The sequence below is a fragment of the Choristoneura fumiferana genome, chromosome 22, assembly GCF_025370935.1.
Source record: "Choristoneura fumiferana chromosome 22, NRCan_CFum_1, whole genome shotgun sequence".
In the NCBI taxonomy this organism is placed as follows: domain Eukaryota; kingdom Metazoa; phylum Arthropoda; class Insecta; order Lepidoptera; family Tortricidae; genus Choristoneura; species Choristoneura fumiferana.
In genome coordinates, this window is record NC_133493.1 from 11,945,607 (window position 1) to 11,964,317 (window position 18,711).

The 18,711-nt window shown below is 38.2% G+C and overlaps 3 protein-coding genes across 4 annotated transcripts; 2 read left to right on the top strand and 1 right to left on the bottom strand.

Annotated features, from left to right (window-relative positions):
* Positions 1-20: 20 nt before the first annotated feature.
* On the bottom strand, positions 21-3,192 carry LOC141440407 (homocysteine-responsive endoplasmic reticulum-resident ubiquitin-like domain member 2 protein). Its single transcript, XM_074104918.1, has 2 exons — positions 2,772-3,192; positions 21-475 (listed from the first exon to the last, which is right to left on the bottom strand). The coding sequence occupies exons 1-2, from the start codon at positions 2,904-2,906 to the stop codon at positions 29-31; spliced, it is 582 nt and encodes a 193-aa protein (XP_073961019.1). The 5' UTR covers positions 2,907-3,192; the 3' UTR covers positions 21-28.
* Positions 3,193-4,084: 892 nt separating this feature from the next.
* LOC141440377 (mediator of RNA polymerase II transcription subunit 20-like) lies at positions 4,085-8,124 on the top strand. Its single transcript, XM_074104884.1, has 4 exons — positions 4,085-4,324; positions 4,534-4,676; positions 5,838-6,097; positions 7,298-8,124. Exons 1-4 carry the CDS (start codon positions 4,311-4,313, stop codon positions 7,505-7,507), a joined length of 627 nt encoding a protein of 208 aa, XP_073960985.1. The 5' UTR covers positions 4,085-4,310; the 3' UTR covers positions 7,508-8,124.
* Positions 8,125-8,214: 90 nt separating this feature from the next.
* On the top strand, positions 8,215-18,639 carry LOC141440376 (uncharacterized). Of its 2 annotated transcripts, none has more exons than XM_074104882.1 (12): positions 8,215-8,468; positions 8,658-8,783; positions 9,524-9,632; positions 9,873-10,009; positions 10,777-10,851; positions 11,419-11,501; positions 13,042-13,167; positions 13,895-14,042; positions 15,432-15,583; positions 15,957-16,089; positions 16,604-16,906; positions 18,077-18,639. In XM_074104882.1, exons 1-12 carry the CDS (start codon positions 8,429-8,431, stop codon positions 18,199-18,201), a joined length of 1,557 nt encoding a protein of 518 aa, XP_073960983.1. In that variant the 5' UTR covers positions 8,215-8,428; the 3' UTR covers positions 18,202-18,639. The 2 variants fall into 2 exon arrangements, with proteins under 2 accessions (XP_073960983.1, XP_073960984.1); XM_074104883.1 differs by having other exon boundaries at positions 15,435-15,583.
* Positions 18,640-18,711: the final 72 nt, after the last annotated feature.

An 18,711-nucleotide genomic window follows, 5' to 3' on the forward strand; every position in this document is an offset into this window, starting at 1 on the left:
CACAAGCGTGTCTCAATCACATCAATACTCACATGTTTGCATACTGCTGCATATACTGCAAATACGCCTGTTGCATCATCATCATATGATTAGCATAAGATGCAGGATCATTATTCACTGGCAAAAACCTCCCACCAAAGTTATTATAAGTATTAGGATATGGAGGCACTCTCCCATAGTTATTTACAAAAGAGCTCAAGTAGTTCTGCATCTCCACAGTGTGATTTTGATCATTCTGTCTCATTTCTGGTCTGGAGACCGTCTCGGGTGGTCGATCAGTGGAAGTAGTGACATTCCTTTGTCGAAGACCGTCTGGTATTGGCTCTGGTTGCGTTTCTGGCATTTTCCTCTTCGGTGTGCAGACTAGATGCATGGTGTGGGCTATTTGGCTCTCGTATGTGCGCAACACATCTTTGAGGACTATGTTGTCATCCAGCAACTGGCCGGAGTATATTATTTTTTGTTCGTCTGTACTCTGAAAAGATAGCATTGGGGAATAGAATTAGTTTGCAAGTGAAATGTGTGGTAAATGAGTGTCGTCCTTTCATGATTAACATTTTCCATGTTTCTAAGGTAGTGATTCACATGATTTGCCTATATGTCTATATCAAAATATCATAACAAAGTATAGCTTTACATAGTAAAATTATGGGCTGCTTATAATGACATGCTTCTTTTACATACATTATTTAAGTAATGAATAATAATAATAAGTAAGTGATAATGAGTGTTTTATTGACTTTAACACCGTTTTGCTGAACATTTATTACACTAGGTAAACATGTGCATAACAAATGCATTTTGATTGATTGTTAAAGCAATGAAATTTTTTATCAGCAGCCATAACTACTGCATAACTCCTAATTGTTTCCGATAAGGGTGTAAGATAAAAAAGTAGGTAACTGAAAGCTGTAAAATTATGTTTGTAGAAGTGTTGAATGAAATCATAAATTTCTGTTTTGCTATGATTCTGCATGTTTTGTTTGAATGAGATAATATGCAATGTTATTGTTGAACATAATCTCACATGATAACTTGTAACATTGGCTCAAGAACAAACTGGCTTTTTCATATTCATTCGACAAATATAGGTCTCATTCATTTTTCTTTTTCACCTTTTTGAAACTTATTTTTGCTTATAAGAAATGACCTGTGAAACTAAGATTTTGCTGATTTAAACATCTTTTCTCTCCGTCTCTGGACAAGGCAATTTTTAATGTGGTTTTCTATGACTTCCCATGATGCTGTATAGCATACATTCGGTGTAATCCTCGTTAAAATATAAGACAAAAAAAAACATATTTTTTTAATACATTAAGGTTACTATGATAATACTGTTTAACTGATGCCGTTTCTGTCTATTCAAACAAAACAAACAGAGACTGCATCACGTTTATCCCTCAAATAAATTTAATCAATGGATGGTGAAACGGGGGTAAATATTATGCCAAGTTTAAATCATAGCTCAGAATCATTAAACACCCACATGGCAAGTATATTTAGATTTAAGTGACATCAGAAATGATTCTGACATCACAATACAAGTTTTAGTGCAATATCATTCCAAGGTCACATTGTTGAGATTACAAACAGCGCACATTAGTACTGCCGAAAAATGGAGTTTCAATTATTATTTTAACCACTTTTGTAAACATTCAATTGGAATCCTAGAGATCATATGTATTATGGAAAGTAATACTGACCATTTTTATAGCCAAATGGTTGGAACTAGTCTTCAAATTTTCATGCATCTTGGGGACCCAAAGCAATGTTAATTAAAAATAAATGATTTTATGGGGAGGGTTTCGAGACCTATGTGAACTCTTGATTAATAGAATTTGAAACTTTTTATTTATCAGGAAAAGTTGACATTAGCTTAGGCGTAATGTACAAGATTCAGAACACAGGGCCTTATGAGGATAGAGCTAAAGGGAGGCGCAAAAACAAAAATTTACCTACTCTACCCCATTTGCTTACTTTAAAATCGAGCTTCAGTAAATTTCTATGGTATGATGCAATTTGGCCTAAAAATAACTATACTTACAGTAAAATTATGTTCATACAACACCTCAATTCAGCAATAACCATTAAAACTAAATCTAAAGCACAATGTTTAATCAGCCTTGATTTATTGACGTAGGTGTAGACCAAAAGCAAATAATGTGTGTATGTAATGATGACATCAACTTGCGCACATTAAAGGTTTATTTGAAGCTATAGGAAAATTTATTTCAGTTTCCTCAATATTATGATTTGTTCAATTATTTATTTGTTATGTTAATTCATGTATGTGTGACAACCAGAATAACTTGTTTAATTAAATTTATCACTCATCAATAAACAAAACATCAGCATACATGTGTGTACATTTCCATTATTAACCTACTTCAAATTTACTAATTTATTTATCCTAACTAATATTACAAATGAAATGAGAACGATTGTTCGTTTTTTACGCTTTCGCGTTAAGTATCTATTCAATAGATTATGGTGAAATTTGGTATAGAGATGCTTGACACCCTGGGAAAGAGAATAATTTTTCTACTGGAAAATTACAGTTTCCGCGGGATAGCGATGTACAATCTCTTCGCGGTTACAGCTACTATTTTACGTGCTATATAGAAATGATTTTACCTAACTACCTTCGACATCTGGCGGTGTTAAAAGATGTACACTGTTTGCTCGTATTTGAATTTATAGGTTTTTTTCTCATGAGGATAAAAGTTCAAGAGCTTTCGTGTTTATCTGATGTAAAAAGAGCTATATCTTACCGGTTTGCTAGGGTAGACCTCCGAAAGGTGTCCTTTCAATTGTCTGACGGTCCATGAAGATTGGCACTCCACATTTTGATCGTCAATTTGCTGGTTCGGAGCCTTGACAATCAGCGTGACGTTATCTGGGATCATTTTCGATCATCAAACTACGTCTAGTTAGATAATAGAATCACAACCCGTGATAATGATCACAGCAAAAAATAAAACGTAAAAAACACTGGAGGATATTATTGAAACGCAGCGAACATTTGACTAGCAATTTGGACTACGCAACGCGATAATAAAACCTTATATCCAAAGAGCCTCTTGTACGGAAGTATAATGATCAAATTAATTGGTTTTGATGTAAATAAATACTACACTCCGTAAGAGCTGGGCCCCAGCACTTGTCAATTTCCCTTGAAAATATTCGTCGATTTTTCATTGGTCCAGCAGTGACTGTTGATAACACTAAATTGTTTTCATATTGCGAATTATGGCAATACCATTCGCTAACAATATTGAACAGTGAACGTCGATTTCTGATTGGTTTTTTAAAGTCAATGAATTTGAGCAAAGAAAGCAGGCTTATTTACAGTGCTGCTAGACTAATTTAAATTAAGATTAAGTTTAAGCCACAACTGCCACAAGCCAGACAAGTTTGATAAAAAATAGCTACTTTCCCAACTGAAATTGAAGCATCAAATTTAGTGATCAAAAGCTAATAAAATTTAATTGTATCAATCTTCTTATGATCACGGCTTATGATTTAAAACACAATCGAAATAACTATTTCTACTATGCTACGTTTCATACTGCAGGGCTATACGAAACTTGAAAGTTGAAGTTCGTGTCATGTGGTCCCTCTGACACTTATACTATTTAATACGAGAGTGAGAGAGAGATCGCGCGACACGAACTTCGAGTTACGAGTTTCGTAGTAGCCCTGCTCTTTTTTTTTTAAATTTGAAACGGGCGACGTACAAATTTGTCACATTAGCCCATAAGGCAAAACCTAGGCAAAAGATTAACTAACCAGAACAAAAAAGTACATCTCACAATTGATGATAAGTAACTAATTCCTTGTCACATCAGCCAACCTGAAAAGCATCAACGCCATGTCTGAGTTCGGCTGAGCTAAAATACCCACAAACATTCCCGTGTCATACTTGCTCAGGTTGGCTGCTGCAACCAACGCCTCCCTTGCAGCACGATTCCTGCTGTGTCTTAAAAAGTTAATAACAGATTTCACACTGGAAACGAGCGTTGAGCGATTTTATGTGGCCGCGCCTTTAAGCTTTTGACAGTCAATCAATCATCAGCATCAGTCAGTTGACATTAGGTTGACATTTTAAGAAGTCGTTGTGTGTTGTTATTTACTATTTTTGTTAATTTTACTATATCGCAGATATCTATTTAAATTAAATTATTCTTCTTTGTTCGACAAGTCCATACACCGACTTATTTGACATCGTTGGTGGCAAGAAATGCTGTATTATCTGCGTTAACTCATCCAAATTTTTAATTATTATTTTATTTATCAACAAAACTGCCATTATGGGTGTGACGGTGTAAGTAATTGTCTTTTTAATAAACCGTTTAATTCAAGCAACATGGCCCATACAATAAATACCTTACAGACTAACATATTATATAAAAAAAAACAATTAGGTGGCTGGTGGCAGGTGGTAACTAGGTCCCTGGCCAACCCAGAATCCAGAGACCGAAACCCAAAGCTTACTTACGTACCTAGTCTCCTAAAAATGGTGTTATGTTGCAGTTTGCAGCAGTACCCAGTGCCAGAAAACAAAACCGGTACATATGTGATTGAACTTTTAACCAAGCGGTTATTGGCGTTAGGAGCCACTCAGCAAGGACAGTTCCTAGTCGATTGCGAGAGTTTTCTATCACATCCACAAATGGGTGAGTAATTTAAGAAATAAGGTTAAGAATAAATATCACTGGACACTTTGTATACAAGGCAACAAATAAACATGCTAAAATGTATTACTAAAATAGAACATTCATAATGTTTCATACAAATATCTGTCCCTACTAGGGATCAAACATCCAGGGCTTGCTTTAAGTACACAATGTGAACATAGCTATGAGGCGCGCATCCAGCCCTCAAAAAAGGTTGTGGTCACAGGCACCAGAAAATCAGTCAAGTGCGAGTCGGAGCAAGAACTTGCCCATGAACAATCATGACTCATGCCTGAACGACTTTTGGAATTTGATTATTTCCCTTTTTCCGCGCTTCAAGACATTATGATTGGTTATTTGGAGTCTTTTTGTATTTTTTATTTCAACTCCAAATTTGTTACTTTTACGGGTATCCCGTGAAACCATATCGAAAATACAAACTGAGACATGGATGCACAGAAAAACCAGAAAAAGAGACCAGTGCTCAGCACGGATTGCTGAGGACCTGGGTTCGATTCCCAGCGCTGGTCTCTTTTTCTGGTTTTTCTGTGCATCCATGTCTCAGTTTGTATTTTCCATATGGTTCAAGACATTAGCCATCCAAGCATCTCAATAGACCGTGAAAGTGTGTAGTCACAATCACAAGTCTATTAGGGTTGTTGAGATGTTATCGTCATAGCCAATAAAAGTACTTTTTTTTTAAATTTTGGCTATACTTTACGATTGAGCCAGCATCATGTCGATTTCTCTCAATAAAAAAATAAATAAAAGTACTTCAATAACAGTTTATTGTTTTATTAGCAGCAGAGCTACAACACAATGGCGTACATAGAAAGTAAAGTAAAGTTGACAGATATGTCAGTGTCACAGACAGTTTTTTAATCGAGACCACAGAGTGCGCATTTTAATACTTAACAAGGGTTGTGGGCATTGTGCCTACAACGGTGGCTCTGCCCTTGATAGCGATAGTCTTTTGGGATCCGTAAATAAACTATTGATTAGTAAATCATGTCTGGGGTCTAATAATTGCTACCAACTAAAATATTGGTCAAGTGCGAATCTGGGTCTGGATTTTGCACAAAATGATTTTTATACTTTATATATTTTTTAATCTTATATTTTAAAACTTTTTTAATGCCAATTTATTTTTCAATTAACCAGGCGCCACAAAAACTGTCCACATCCTTCATAACTCTGAACAGCCAGCATCAGTATTCTCCATCCTAGAAAGTGGTACAAAGAACATCCATGTTGTGGCCGACGGACTCTTCGATCTGTTCATGATGAAGCTAGCGCAACACTACACTTCCAAGAAACAAACCAAGATTGAGAGTAAAGGACCGAGGTTCGAACTTGGAGATTTCTGTGTCAAGCTTGGGTCGGTTATGATGAATCAGACCTTCAAAGGGATTTTAATTGAGGTATACTATAGTTTTTTTTTTATATCTTAACAAGCCTTAAGCGCCTACCTACACCATAATGTGACTATGTCAGCCTCAGAACTATTATTTGTTTTTTTTTTTACAAATTCAGAAATTCCCAAAAATCATACTGTGGTCTATATCTATATTGATATTGCATTATAAGCAACAGTGTCAAATTTCATGACCATACTCAACGGATATCATTTCAAAATTTTATCCTGATCCTGAGGGAATATATTGGGATAAAAAGTAGCCTGTGTTATTACAGATGTTCAGTTATCTTCATACCAAATTTCGTCCAAATCCTCCCATTTTAGTGAGAAGGAGTAAAATCAGGGTTCGAGAATATATCATGATATATATCCAATATATATCAAATGCTTTTTTTATGATATCAATACAAAAATTGGTTTAAAAACTTTGATATTGTTCAGTAATTTTTGGCTAGTTTTTGGGTGGTTTTTGGCCTTTGTTACTGTGTTTCAACTTCCCAAATGTAGATGGCGTTGGATTAGTTAAAAGATACTTCCTAATAGTAAGTTCTAATCCATGGCAACACTTCTGCCGGCGTTAATGGCGACAGACGTGTCAGAAAAATTTCGTTACGAAAGAGTTTTTGTTGTGTTTATTCTATTATTTTTTACAAAGAAAGTAATTGATAAAGTTCAGAAACAATTTTACTTAATTTATTTTACAAATAATAATATGGCTTTCATACAAAATGGATACATATAATATCAAACTTTGATATATATCGGATATATGTCATAAATATCCGATATTTTGATATTTATAATAAATATCTGATATTTTTGAACCCTGAGTAAAATACACACACACTCACAAATTTTCGCTTTTATAATATTCGTAGTGTGGCGACCCCTAGCGCCAACTAGTAAGCAAATAAAGAAACTGTACTACAGTGTGCCATCGAAATTTCCCAACTCGGGTGCATATATACAACAACCAACGCTCTTTGTTTGGACTTCAGTCCCCAGGCATAACAACTGCCTGGATAGAGATCTCTATTGTAGCCTCCCCACAGGAAGATAAATAACCCTCCTTCTCCCCTTTTTTTTCACGATCTGTTATGTGTAAGTTGATGTTTATGTTTTTCTGTTTGTGTGTGCCTGTGTTTTGAAAAATAAAGTCTTATCTTATGTTATCCTCTATCTCACTTCAGCTTTTCTCTTCCAGGTGGAATACCGTCCATGTGTAATGGCGAACGCCGTGTGGAGTCTTCTTCGGGAGTTCCTCCAGGGCCTCCTCGGAGCCTCGGTCCCGGTGTCTCCACCTCAACACCTGCTCAGCCGAATGCATGAGATATACACACCAGTAGACACCGTGCATCAGTACCTAGAACATTTTGGACAATACAGGAAAGTCACGGGACTTAGAAACGCTTAGGGATAAGTGGAAGTGGGTAGTTACAAATTTACAGCATGATAGGTCAGTTACCGGCCCCATAAATTTTTATTCTTGTTTCGACGGGCTTATTGTCTAACGCACTATCGCTTTCGCCATTCTTTTTTGCCACACGGTATAAGATGAGGGAAGAAAGAGATGGTGAATGCGACCGCGAGCGCCTGTGCATCGCAACATCATAACTATTACAACACCTGGGACTTGACGCTTAACAAAACGAGCAATAATAACCTCGACGTTCCGGTCATGCATATATTGTAGATTTTTTTGTGACCATCATAAGTTGTTATAGCCTATAATGGAATAAAATATTTTGACTGTGACTGACTTAGTAGTGTAGGATACCTATCACGTTCGCTTAGCAACGCGAGTCTTTACTACCGCACTCGTATCTCGAACTACCCGCACTTGCTCGCGATTTTTTCTTAGTCCCAGGTGCTGTAATAGTTGATGGTGAAAATTACGAAACTTTGAAACATATTATATTAGCAAAAACCCTGTTTTAGACTGCGATGTATTTTTGTCTCAATTACCTTACTGATAAATGCGTTTCCGTGTAATGTACATAGTGTATATCAACAATAAATAATAAGTTTTCATTCACTAGTTTCATTTCTAACCAATGAATAATACGATTATGCATTCCTACTCAAGATCAGTATAAATATTACTATTTGTTTATCAAGCCAGCAAATCATAAACATAAAGTCGTCAACATACAATTATGATTTAACCCAGTCAGTGTACTACCGGTTTCTGGTAGGTATATGCGGTAGATTAAAGTGCAATTTTAATAAGTTTTTTTTTGTTATATAAAGCACTGTTTTTGTGCAATATGGTTCGAGTAAAATAGTTAGATTTTGTTCATGAATTTTATTTAAATTTTCCTGTAAGTTTTTGAGAATGAAGATTTATATCGTTGTGTTTGTTTTCTATGTGCATGGTGAGTACCCTCAGTCCTTTTATAATTAGTTATCATCTTTCTCCTGTCTTATGTACGGACTGTTGACAATTGAAAATTTTAAATTGGTCAATTCGTCAGGACGGACTGGACCAAAATGGACTGATGTCACAATAAGCGTGTAACGGATGTCTAATGCTTTCTAAACACAAAAACTCTTGATAATTTCAGTGCAGAAAATGAGTCAAGTAGAGATAGACTATATCGACTGTGGAATCGACGATAGTAGCGACGTCAAAGAGGGCCCTGTGCCCGACGGGGTGTATCCTTGGCTCGGGATTCTGTACTACACATATTGTGAGTACCATTGAAATAATTATACCCCCATCCATCACTACCATCAGCCTAATGCCTCCTCTCACAGTGGGACCAAGCCCTATACTGTCTTGCCGTCCTGCTGCCGCTAATATTATTAAATTCGAAAGTGAGAGGGACGGTACGACACGAACTTCGGTTTTCTAATTTCGTAGTACCCAGTGCAGATCGCGAAATTTACGTACGACGACAGTTTATAACCCCTCGTATGCGGGAACTAAAAAAGTACTGAATTCTAGTCTCATTTGCTTTAATAATCACAAATTCTGCTGATCTATCTATCTACAGCAGCCCTTGTTGCGTCCGTCTTCGAACGTAGGCCTCCTCTTCACGTTTCCACGTCTGTCTGTCCCCTGCCACCTTCATCCAGTTAATGCCGGCTTGCTGCCGGATGTCATCCGTCCATCTCTTAGGAGGTCTTCTGAATTCTGCTGATACTTACAAATAAAAAAAAAGATAGCCTCAAATTTGGCACGGATCCGCGTCTTGCATACGACGGGTATAAACATAAGCGAACCGGCATAAATCGGCATAGTTGAGCGGTAAAATCGGACATTACGAGTATGTGGATGAATGTCCGGGGAAAAAGCCCACAGTACCGTTCATTTTGGAACGCTTTGGAAGCATTTTTCCTGAAGTAGACGTCTTTCAGCTGATTTGATTATGATGCTATTGGTTAATTCCTGTATGACTAGCTCTTACACTGTATTTAACACCAATAGACGGCGAGTTAGGCGAGAGCCGAGCGGTGACCACCGTGGCGTTGGTGCAAGCTGAATTCGTTATAGCAGTGTCGGCGGACATTGACCCCATGCCCAAAAATGATTTCAGGTGAGCAATTTCCAGACATACTTTTACCTTACCTTATAAGTTTCGATGAAAATGCAATAATGAAGTAACATCAGAAAAAAGGCTTAAATTTCCACCAGAGAGGTGCGAGGTTGCGTGCGATGCGTATAGTTAAAGTTCAACAGGCGCAGGTCAGGATCCATTACTGGGAGTTGATTATAACTCAGTTCCAGTGTGGTTTATTCAAGTTGGATAATACAGTTAGCAAACAAAAATTTTCAGGAGCAAGGCGCGCGTGTTGCTCGGCGAGGGGTGGGAGGGGCGCGGGCGACGCGTGCGCAACTACGTGATCCACCCCGAGCACGGGGAGACCCGGAACACGCTCGCGCTCATACAGCTGAGGAGCCCTGTAAGGGACTGTGAGTCTTAGGGCCACGACACACGACACCTTTTTGATGCGTGCGTCCTCTTCGCGTTTTCATCGCGCTTTCGCAGATTTTACACGTTGTTTGTCACAAATGAAACGGGCAGCAGGGCTACTCCGAAACTCGAAACTCGAAGTTCGTGTCGTGCGGTCCCTCTCGCTCTCGTATTAAATAGTATAAGTGTCAGAGGGACCGCACGACACGAACTTCGAGTTTCGAGTTTCGGAGTAGCCCTGCTGTAAGCACGTTTGTATATACAAACGCATTTGAAAGGATCTTTGAACGCGCGTTTGTGTCGACAAACGCATCGCGCGTCATCGTGGGGGGACCGACAAAACCGCGTAACATTTTTTTTTTGCTATTTTAATTTTGAACAATCGCACCTTTAAAATTAAACAGAAATAATTCGAAATTTTCTCATTTGAAAATTCAACCAAATTGTGTTTTATTTAAAGTTTATTTTGGAACTGTGAATATTTCGAATTGTTTCAGTTTAATTTTAAAGTTGCGAAATGTCCATTACTCGTATTAAGTGAACCTACCTACGTTGTAAAAAAAAGTAATATGAAATATCGTAATTTTGTATAGAACGTCGTTTTTTTTCCCTCGCATTCAAAGTGAAAAGTCGCGAGACTATAGTCACACTCGAACTATAGCACCCCTCGCTCTGGTCGAGTGGCTAAACATCTCGTGTTTATTATGACTTCTTTTAGTCCCTTGCTGAACAATCTACTATTCATAGAAATTGCCCTATGTTTCAGCTAAAATATTACACCTCTGTCCGCCGCCAGAACGACTGAGACAGCCTATATTTTACGTCGTGAAGTTTGATGACAGTAAGTCTCAAATAAAACTTTGTTATTCACACTAGCTCACGCCCGCGGCTTTGTTTTCCAATCCAATAATATAACTTAAAATTAAAAATATTAAGTATCTATAGACTGCCTTAAAAAAAAACTAAGAACAAATAATCTTAAAAACTAAGAGGAAGAAAATAACTCTTATGGTCTAGAACTCTGTTACTTAAGTAGCTAATTTAAAGTTCAACAGTTCGGACCACGGAACAGATGTTCTTTGGTTGGGACCCATTAATTTAAATCGTGACTAGCTCAAAAAATCTTATTTAAATTACGAGTAGGTACTTAACAGTGTTCTAGACTACTAGACTTATTTTCTTCCTTTCAGTTTTTAAGGCAGTCGGTTTTTTTATGCATAATTTGCAGAAGAGGGACCCCCTGAACGAAGGCGCCGGGGTGCGCCATTGCGCCAAATGCAAGTGGCTAGTTGTCGTTCATTTGAGTGTTCTAAGGGGGACGCCTTTGGGGACCCCTTGGCGCGGGAGGGGGGGCTTTGTTGATGATGATGATGTTTAACTTGAACTTAATTTAATTGTCGTGTTTTAGATTACGAAACTCTTCAGAAGCGAGTTATACCAATGGAGCATGTGCCGGCTAAGATGTGCCAGGAGTTCTATGTGGCGGCAAAGGTACCTAAGTTATTTTGGTCTGTTGTACTCTCAGCCAAATATGTGGTCTACCTTAAAGTTGATTATCGTTTGCATACGATACTAGTCCTATTAATATTATACCTATCACTCAATCTCACGCCTCTGAATGCATTTCATAACATTGCATTAAATGAAGGACTACGATGGACATGTTTTAAGTTAACCGTTTGTGTTTGGTCTTGTATCAATTTTTTTCATTAAATGCTGATTTAGATTATTCTCATTTTTGTCTTGTTTCAATCTCTTCAGTTAATTTTACCTTAACTGTTATTATACTTATTAGGTATATTTTGCAGGCGGGTGTTTTGATTTTTCAATTATTATTTTTATTTCAACATTTTCTTGCACCATTCACGGCGAACCAATTTTTGTTTATTTGTAAAATTGTGCTTGATTTATCGCGAACAATTTTTTTTTACAACCAATTAAATGTTTATGTTGTAGGTATAGTCTGTCAAAAAAGAGAAGAAATTAAAAGTGGCAACACTGTAGTGTCATCCCTTTCAAACCCTGTCAAACCAAAAAGGGAGGACACTACAGTGTTGCCACTTTTTAATATCTTCTCTTTTTTGACAGACTGTATGTAATATCTTATTTATGCACGTCATACTTATTCCCAGATATGCCTCTATTTTGCGATATGTAACATGACGATCTTGCATTGTTCGTTTTCACACAGCATCGATATATCGTGGAACAACAACCGATTTCTGGCGTCCTTCTTTGAATTCGTCCGAGAGCATATGACGTCCACGGTTGAACTAACAAAGACAGTGATAGACGATTGTTTTCGATGGGGCTTCATCACTAAAAGTCGAAGTTAGTTGATCGATGCCCTGTTGTTGCGACCCGAATTACTTACCATAATTTCACTTGCCACACCAACGTTTGCTATAAAATATATAGAACCTGCTGTTTTCAGGATTTTTTCAAATGTAATTTTATAGAATGCAGTAGGTAAGGTTAGTTTATTATCAAATCTGAAGAAAATACTAATTCAGAAATAAATTACTTTATGACAAATGAAAATTATGTAAAACGAAACATTATGGCATATGAAATTCGGGCAAACGATAGGGAACCTACGTTTACGTTGAAATCGAAGGAAACTGAGGAAGGTTCACTAATGTTTCGCAACTAACGTTTGGCAACCTGATTCATTTCGCAACTTTTCATTCCGCAACTGCTTAATATTTCTGAAAATATTTCAGGATTTTGTTAAAACTAACCTGACCTAAAAGGCTCTACACGATGGCCCTAAAATAAATCCTGAAATATTTACAGTTGTAGAGTTTGCGAAATGAAAAGTTGCGAAATGAATGAGGTTGCCAAACGTTAGTTGCGAAATGAACGGATACCAACAGAGGAAGCATACTCAAACCTGCGAAGCAATTCAATGGTGGGTGTGAAGTTCGGCCCAAGCCCTCTCATTCTGAGACCCTGTGCCCAGCAGTGGGACGTATTATAAGCCGAGATCATGATGAATGACGGTAGTTTCATAAAACGTCGGTTGTTTCAGCTTTACGAAAGGAAGATGCGCCCACCGCACGTGACCTGCGCCATTTCTCTGGAGAGCATGAATCCTTGCGTGTGGGAGGCCGGTGCTGCTCTAGTGGCGCGCGATATTTGGGGCCGCTGGATGCTGGTAACGTACCTAGCTTTACCAACTCAGTCTAACATCTTGCAGTCTGTGTGTGGGGGGGAGGGGGGGGGGGATCATTCCATATAAATTCGCTGATGAATATTTGAAAGTAAAAAGTTGAAGTTGGAGTGATCACTATACTTGGTTTGGATAGGTAATAACTTAAATGTAAACAAACACATCAGCTGCTAGATTCCGTACATTCAAGAATTTTAAACATTTTACTTACTTAATCTATCATTGTAATATAAAATAGACTAGTGTATTTCAAATACAGAAATGTAAATGTTTAGATAGTTTAATTTTTTTTTTTTTTTTATTCCACTGGATGGCAAACGAGCAAGTGGGTCTCCTGATGGTAAGAGATCACCACCACCCATAAACATCTGCAATACCAGAGATATTGCAGATGCGTCGCCAACCTAGAGGCCTAAGATGGGATACCTCAAGTGCCAGTAATTTCACCGGCTGAATGGGGGAATTCCAATATTTTAGACACAAATTGACGTTTTTTTGTTTACATTTAGTTAAATACCTATCCAAACCAAGTATAGTATACTATACAACTATAGTAGATAGAAAAGACATCGGTAATTTAGTTTATCGATAAAGGAACTCCCTCTTCTTTAACTTGGGAGTTAGACTTGTCGGTGGAGTATCCTCCACTCATCCCTCCCTACCTGTCATAAAACTTTGCCCCCTGGATTCCTATGCCTGGTTCTTTCTTCAGTTAGGGCTCGGGGTCCGCGGGCCGGGCTGCGGCGCGCCCTCTCGCTACCTGGACATGGCCAGTTACTTCCCGTGGGTACGCGACAGCCTCGACAGGTTCCAGCGGCTCACCATCTCTAAGATCACGGACCAGCAGTATGTGTTACGGAGTGAGTACTGTATCATCTTTAGAGGGTTCTTTCTGCAGTCAGAGCGGCGTCGCCGGCTACGTATCCGAACAATTCATATAGAAAAGTATCGTCTGTCACTGACTTGGAGGCGCTTTGGGTGGCGTACTGCCGTTTCGGCAAAATAAGTTTCGCCAAATTTCACTTCCCAAAAAACTTATCGCAGTAGTTTCATTTCCCAAACGAATCTTTAGCATATAACATTTCGCATTTTATTCATTTGGTCAAATTATCATTTGGCATAATTTTACATTGGCAAGTGTTTTCTTTTGGCTAATATTATTCCAAAAAAGTGTTTGTTCAAAATAACACTTCGCACACGAACCAACCACAGAATCCAACTGCTATCAGAAAAGTAGGTTATTTTGCCATGCAATATTTTGGAAAGAGTGCTGTATACCAAACGATACATTTAACTAAATAATACTTGGTAATATGAAACATGGCTAAGTAATTATTTTCGAAACAATAATTTGCCAAAAAATAATGTACTAACTGTTAAATTGCGATAAGTTGTTTTAGCAAATGATTTTTTGCCAAATGATAATTTTGAGTAAAATATTTTGGGATTAGATATTTTGGGAAAAGTTTTTTGCCCATACATTAGTAATCCGCTTTGGGAACGTTGCCAATTTGGAAGCGTAGCTATAATTTGCAGCTCTCTTCGTGGCGACTGACTGCTCTGGCAGCTTGGCAACGTCGCCACTAAAATGTACACGCCGCGGTCTTTATTATGGGCGGCAATCTCTACTTCCATTCCCGATGACGTAGTCGAACTGTCTGAAGAGTAGCCATGGCTACTCCGTTTGGCGACCTTTGTACATTACCCGCAAGTCGCGGGTGAGCAAAGTGGTTGTATCGGTTCAAACCACCGATATAGATTACACTAGATAACGCAAACACCTCAATCTGTATGAAAACCTAACTCAACTGTATCTCAAGAGCGAATTAGCAATGTGAATTCCCCGATCCCCGATGTCCGCGCAAAATCGATTCAAATGCGCCGCCCGTCCACGCCGTGGGGCTCGAGTCAGTCACTAGTTATGATTAGTCAGTTAGCGGCCAGTCTTTGTATGGGACGGACGTTTGGTCGGGGTTCGGACACGCGAAGTAGATGCATTTGCGTAATCTAGTGTCATCTATATCTGTGGTTCAAACCTAACCTAACCCATTCTAAGTAACCAACGCATGAGGTATTCTGAAATAGTTTCAGGTGTTAGGACAATCAATGATTAGGACGAACATTACATTAGGGCGAACAACTTAAGGCGATACGACGGGCTCCCTCAAATCGGATCAGCAGATTTTGAAATGACAAGGGTTTCTTTTTCTAAGTTGGTTAGGTCATTGACATTCTTGATTTTGTTTTAGCAGCTGCCTGGAGCGCGAGGCCGGGCGAGAAGTGGAGTTTCACGCAACGGTTCGGCGCGTGCGACGCCGAAGAAAAGATCAACCTCATATATAGGGACTTTTTTAATATGCAGACTGACTCCACTGACGAACATCACTACGCTTCTTACAATGTAAGTACAGACGTAATTAATAATTATGATTGGTTATTTGGAGTCTTTTTGTATTTTTTATTTCAACTCCTTTGTTACTTTTACGGCCATCCCCATCCCGTAAAACCATATCATAGTTTGATTGCTAAGTAGCGACATCTCTTGTCTGGGTGAGTGGTTAGTTCAGAAAGAATGTAACGTCTCTCGATGAAAGCGAAACATAGATGTCGCTAGTGCTGCTGCTTAAGTAGCGTAGTAGAAATAAGCTGAAATTATGTTATATCAAATGACTGTTATGTTTTTTATCCATTTATTCTTTTTAACTTAATTTATTTTGATACGTTCCCATCCGTAAATACTTTTGATGACTATTTCCTATTATATTGCTTTACAGATGACGATATTCGACAACGTGGCGTATTCTTGTTTGACGCTGGAATTGAAGAACGCCTCAGCGACCTCCTATATAAACGTGAAACACATGTGTCCGAGATACAGCTACGGTCCGGCCTGCCATACTTACAGAGGTATGACAGTAAATAAATAAAATAAAATAAGACTGTATTGCTGTTTGTTTTTCACTTACTCGTATTTGACAATAATTATAAGTTTCTGTTAAAAAAATCATTTTTTATACAAACTTTTTTTGCTGACTGTACTTTTTGTTGAATGTACTTGCATTGTAATTTAAACTGCATATCCGTACCAAATTTCAAGTCGGTACTATTAACCATTGAGGAGTTCCCTCCTGCGGAGACAATCCTGGCAGGACCATCAAGATGTCACTACCAGATTATTGTACTGTCTCTTACTTTACATAGTATATCAAATTTCAAGTCAATTGGACCGCTGGTAGTGGGTCAAACTTAGCTTCTAAGATTTGTAGAAACTTTGTTTGTGGCTGTTTACACCTGATTGCCTTGGTCTTAGACGAAGATTTTACTCTATGCACTAGAGCATAAAAAGTAATTTCATGTCGTCTAGATCCAGCATAAACACGAACTTTACGAGAATGAGAAGTGAAAAACATCTTTCCCTCAGGCACGGTATTCGAGATACGAGTCTACATGAAATTCACGGCGAGCTGCTGGTTCGAACTGAACGCGTGGGGTTGGCACAAGAATATGACCCTCATCGACATCCACGAATGGAAGTGGGAGGAGGGCACTTACTACGAGGACTTCAGAATGATACCGGAAGAGTACATCGGGCCTACATACATGACAGAGTTCGGGTTCGAACCTGTAGATACCAAGTATTGGGTGCCGGAGTATAACGTTTGGCAGACTTCTACGCCGCCGCCGCCTAAACCTAGTACTACTAGGAAGCCGGATGAGATCGATGGTAAGTTACTGCATAAAAATATCAACTTCCCCAGTGTGCAGACGCGTTGTCAACTGCACAGTCGAGTGCTAAAATATGGACTTATTCTAACCCTGAATATGTACCATCAGCCAAATATGTGGTCTACCACCCTAAGTTGAGTCGTCGTCCGAGCAAGACGTGTTCTTATCGCTTTACCCACACATAGGGCCGCGCGCACAACTGAGTTGAACTATCTGTAATAGCTTGCATGTCATAAATTATTATTATTCCCTCAATGGCGGCCTTAAGGCTTGGGCCAATGTCAGTTGCGATGACAGGGTTGCGGTTGATTCTGCAGAACGCCAACAGTATGACAGCAGCAAGAAAATAATTTTGAAAAGAGAGAGAAAAAAAATCCTTTTCGGCCAACGCTGTTGCGGGAGTCACGACAATAATGCCAATAGACGTGTCTGTCGACTTGAAAGTTCGACTTTAGCGACATATTATTATAAAAATGTATACCACCTTATTTGGCTGATGGTACCACAGACTTTTATTCCGACGTAATAAGGCCGTAGTAACATGTTTTTGAGTGATTCGAATAGATACATATTTTTCAACTTGACAGTTCCACAACTTCCACTGTATCAGAATGGGTGTCCTAAAAAAATTAAATTTTCACTTCTCATGCTCGTAAAGTTCGTATTTATGCTGGATTTAGGCGACATAAAATGACTTTTTGACTAAAGACTTGACTAATGACTAAAGAGATGGTGAATGCGATTAGACAATACGGCCTCAGGTTTCAAAACCGTAAGGTAGGGCGGGCAAGACACACTGCTCAAAACTGTTTTTTTTTTACTCAATGCGGTATTTGACTATTTTTTATTAATTTTATAGATTAAATCTTGACAATGACAATGCATGTGGACAATGATCAAATGCATATATAACAGAGTTATGAAGGTTTGAAATTCAATATTAGACAGAGAAAAACTTACTTGCATGTGACGTCACACGCGAGTACCGCCATACTTGCTGCATAGAGAAAAGCGTTTTAGAAAGAGACATATATATAGATTTTTCAAAAAATCGTTATCAATCCAATTTTCAAACGAATTATTTTTTCTCTTTGCTAAACATTGTCCGTATATCTATATTTTTATAATAATATACAGGATATGGTATATTATACTTGTATTATTTCAGATCTAACCATGCATGAGGGCTATTATCTCCATACGACGCCGGAAACGGACATCAAGGTCACCAAGCCGCCGTTCAAGAAGAAGCCCACGCCCGGATGGGAAACCGAGTCCGATTCCGATGACTAACTGTCCTGGCGAAGTTGTCAGAGTGACAGCTGTCAGAATGACAGCGGTTTGACAGTTACGGTAAGAAGCAAGTAGCAAATGAAGTTTTTGGTGATTCGATTTGTAGCATTCGAAGATGGCGGATGTAGACAATATCTAATTTTGCTATTTCTGTTTCTTTGGCTAGTTGAAGTATAATTTTTATAGTGTTTTATGCGGCGATTAACCTTAACAGTGAACAGTGATCCCAAAATCCTATATTGCTCTCGTGTCTAACATTTTTTAATGCGCAAGTGGTCTCCACGTGGTTTCTGGAATTTTACTATAAAGTTGCAAAAACTACAATCACCGTACAACGTCCCTCTCAAAGAGAGTTTACCTTGACACTGGCGAAATTGTCCTATTAATTAGGACAGAAAAGCCATATTTTAAAAGAGAAGAAGAAGAAGAAGTTTTTGGTGTAAATATTACGATGTAAGAAATAAACACTTTAGTTGTGATTACTCCTTTGTATTATTACTGCAAAGTCAT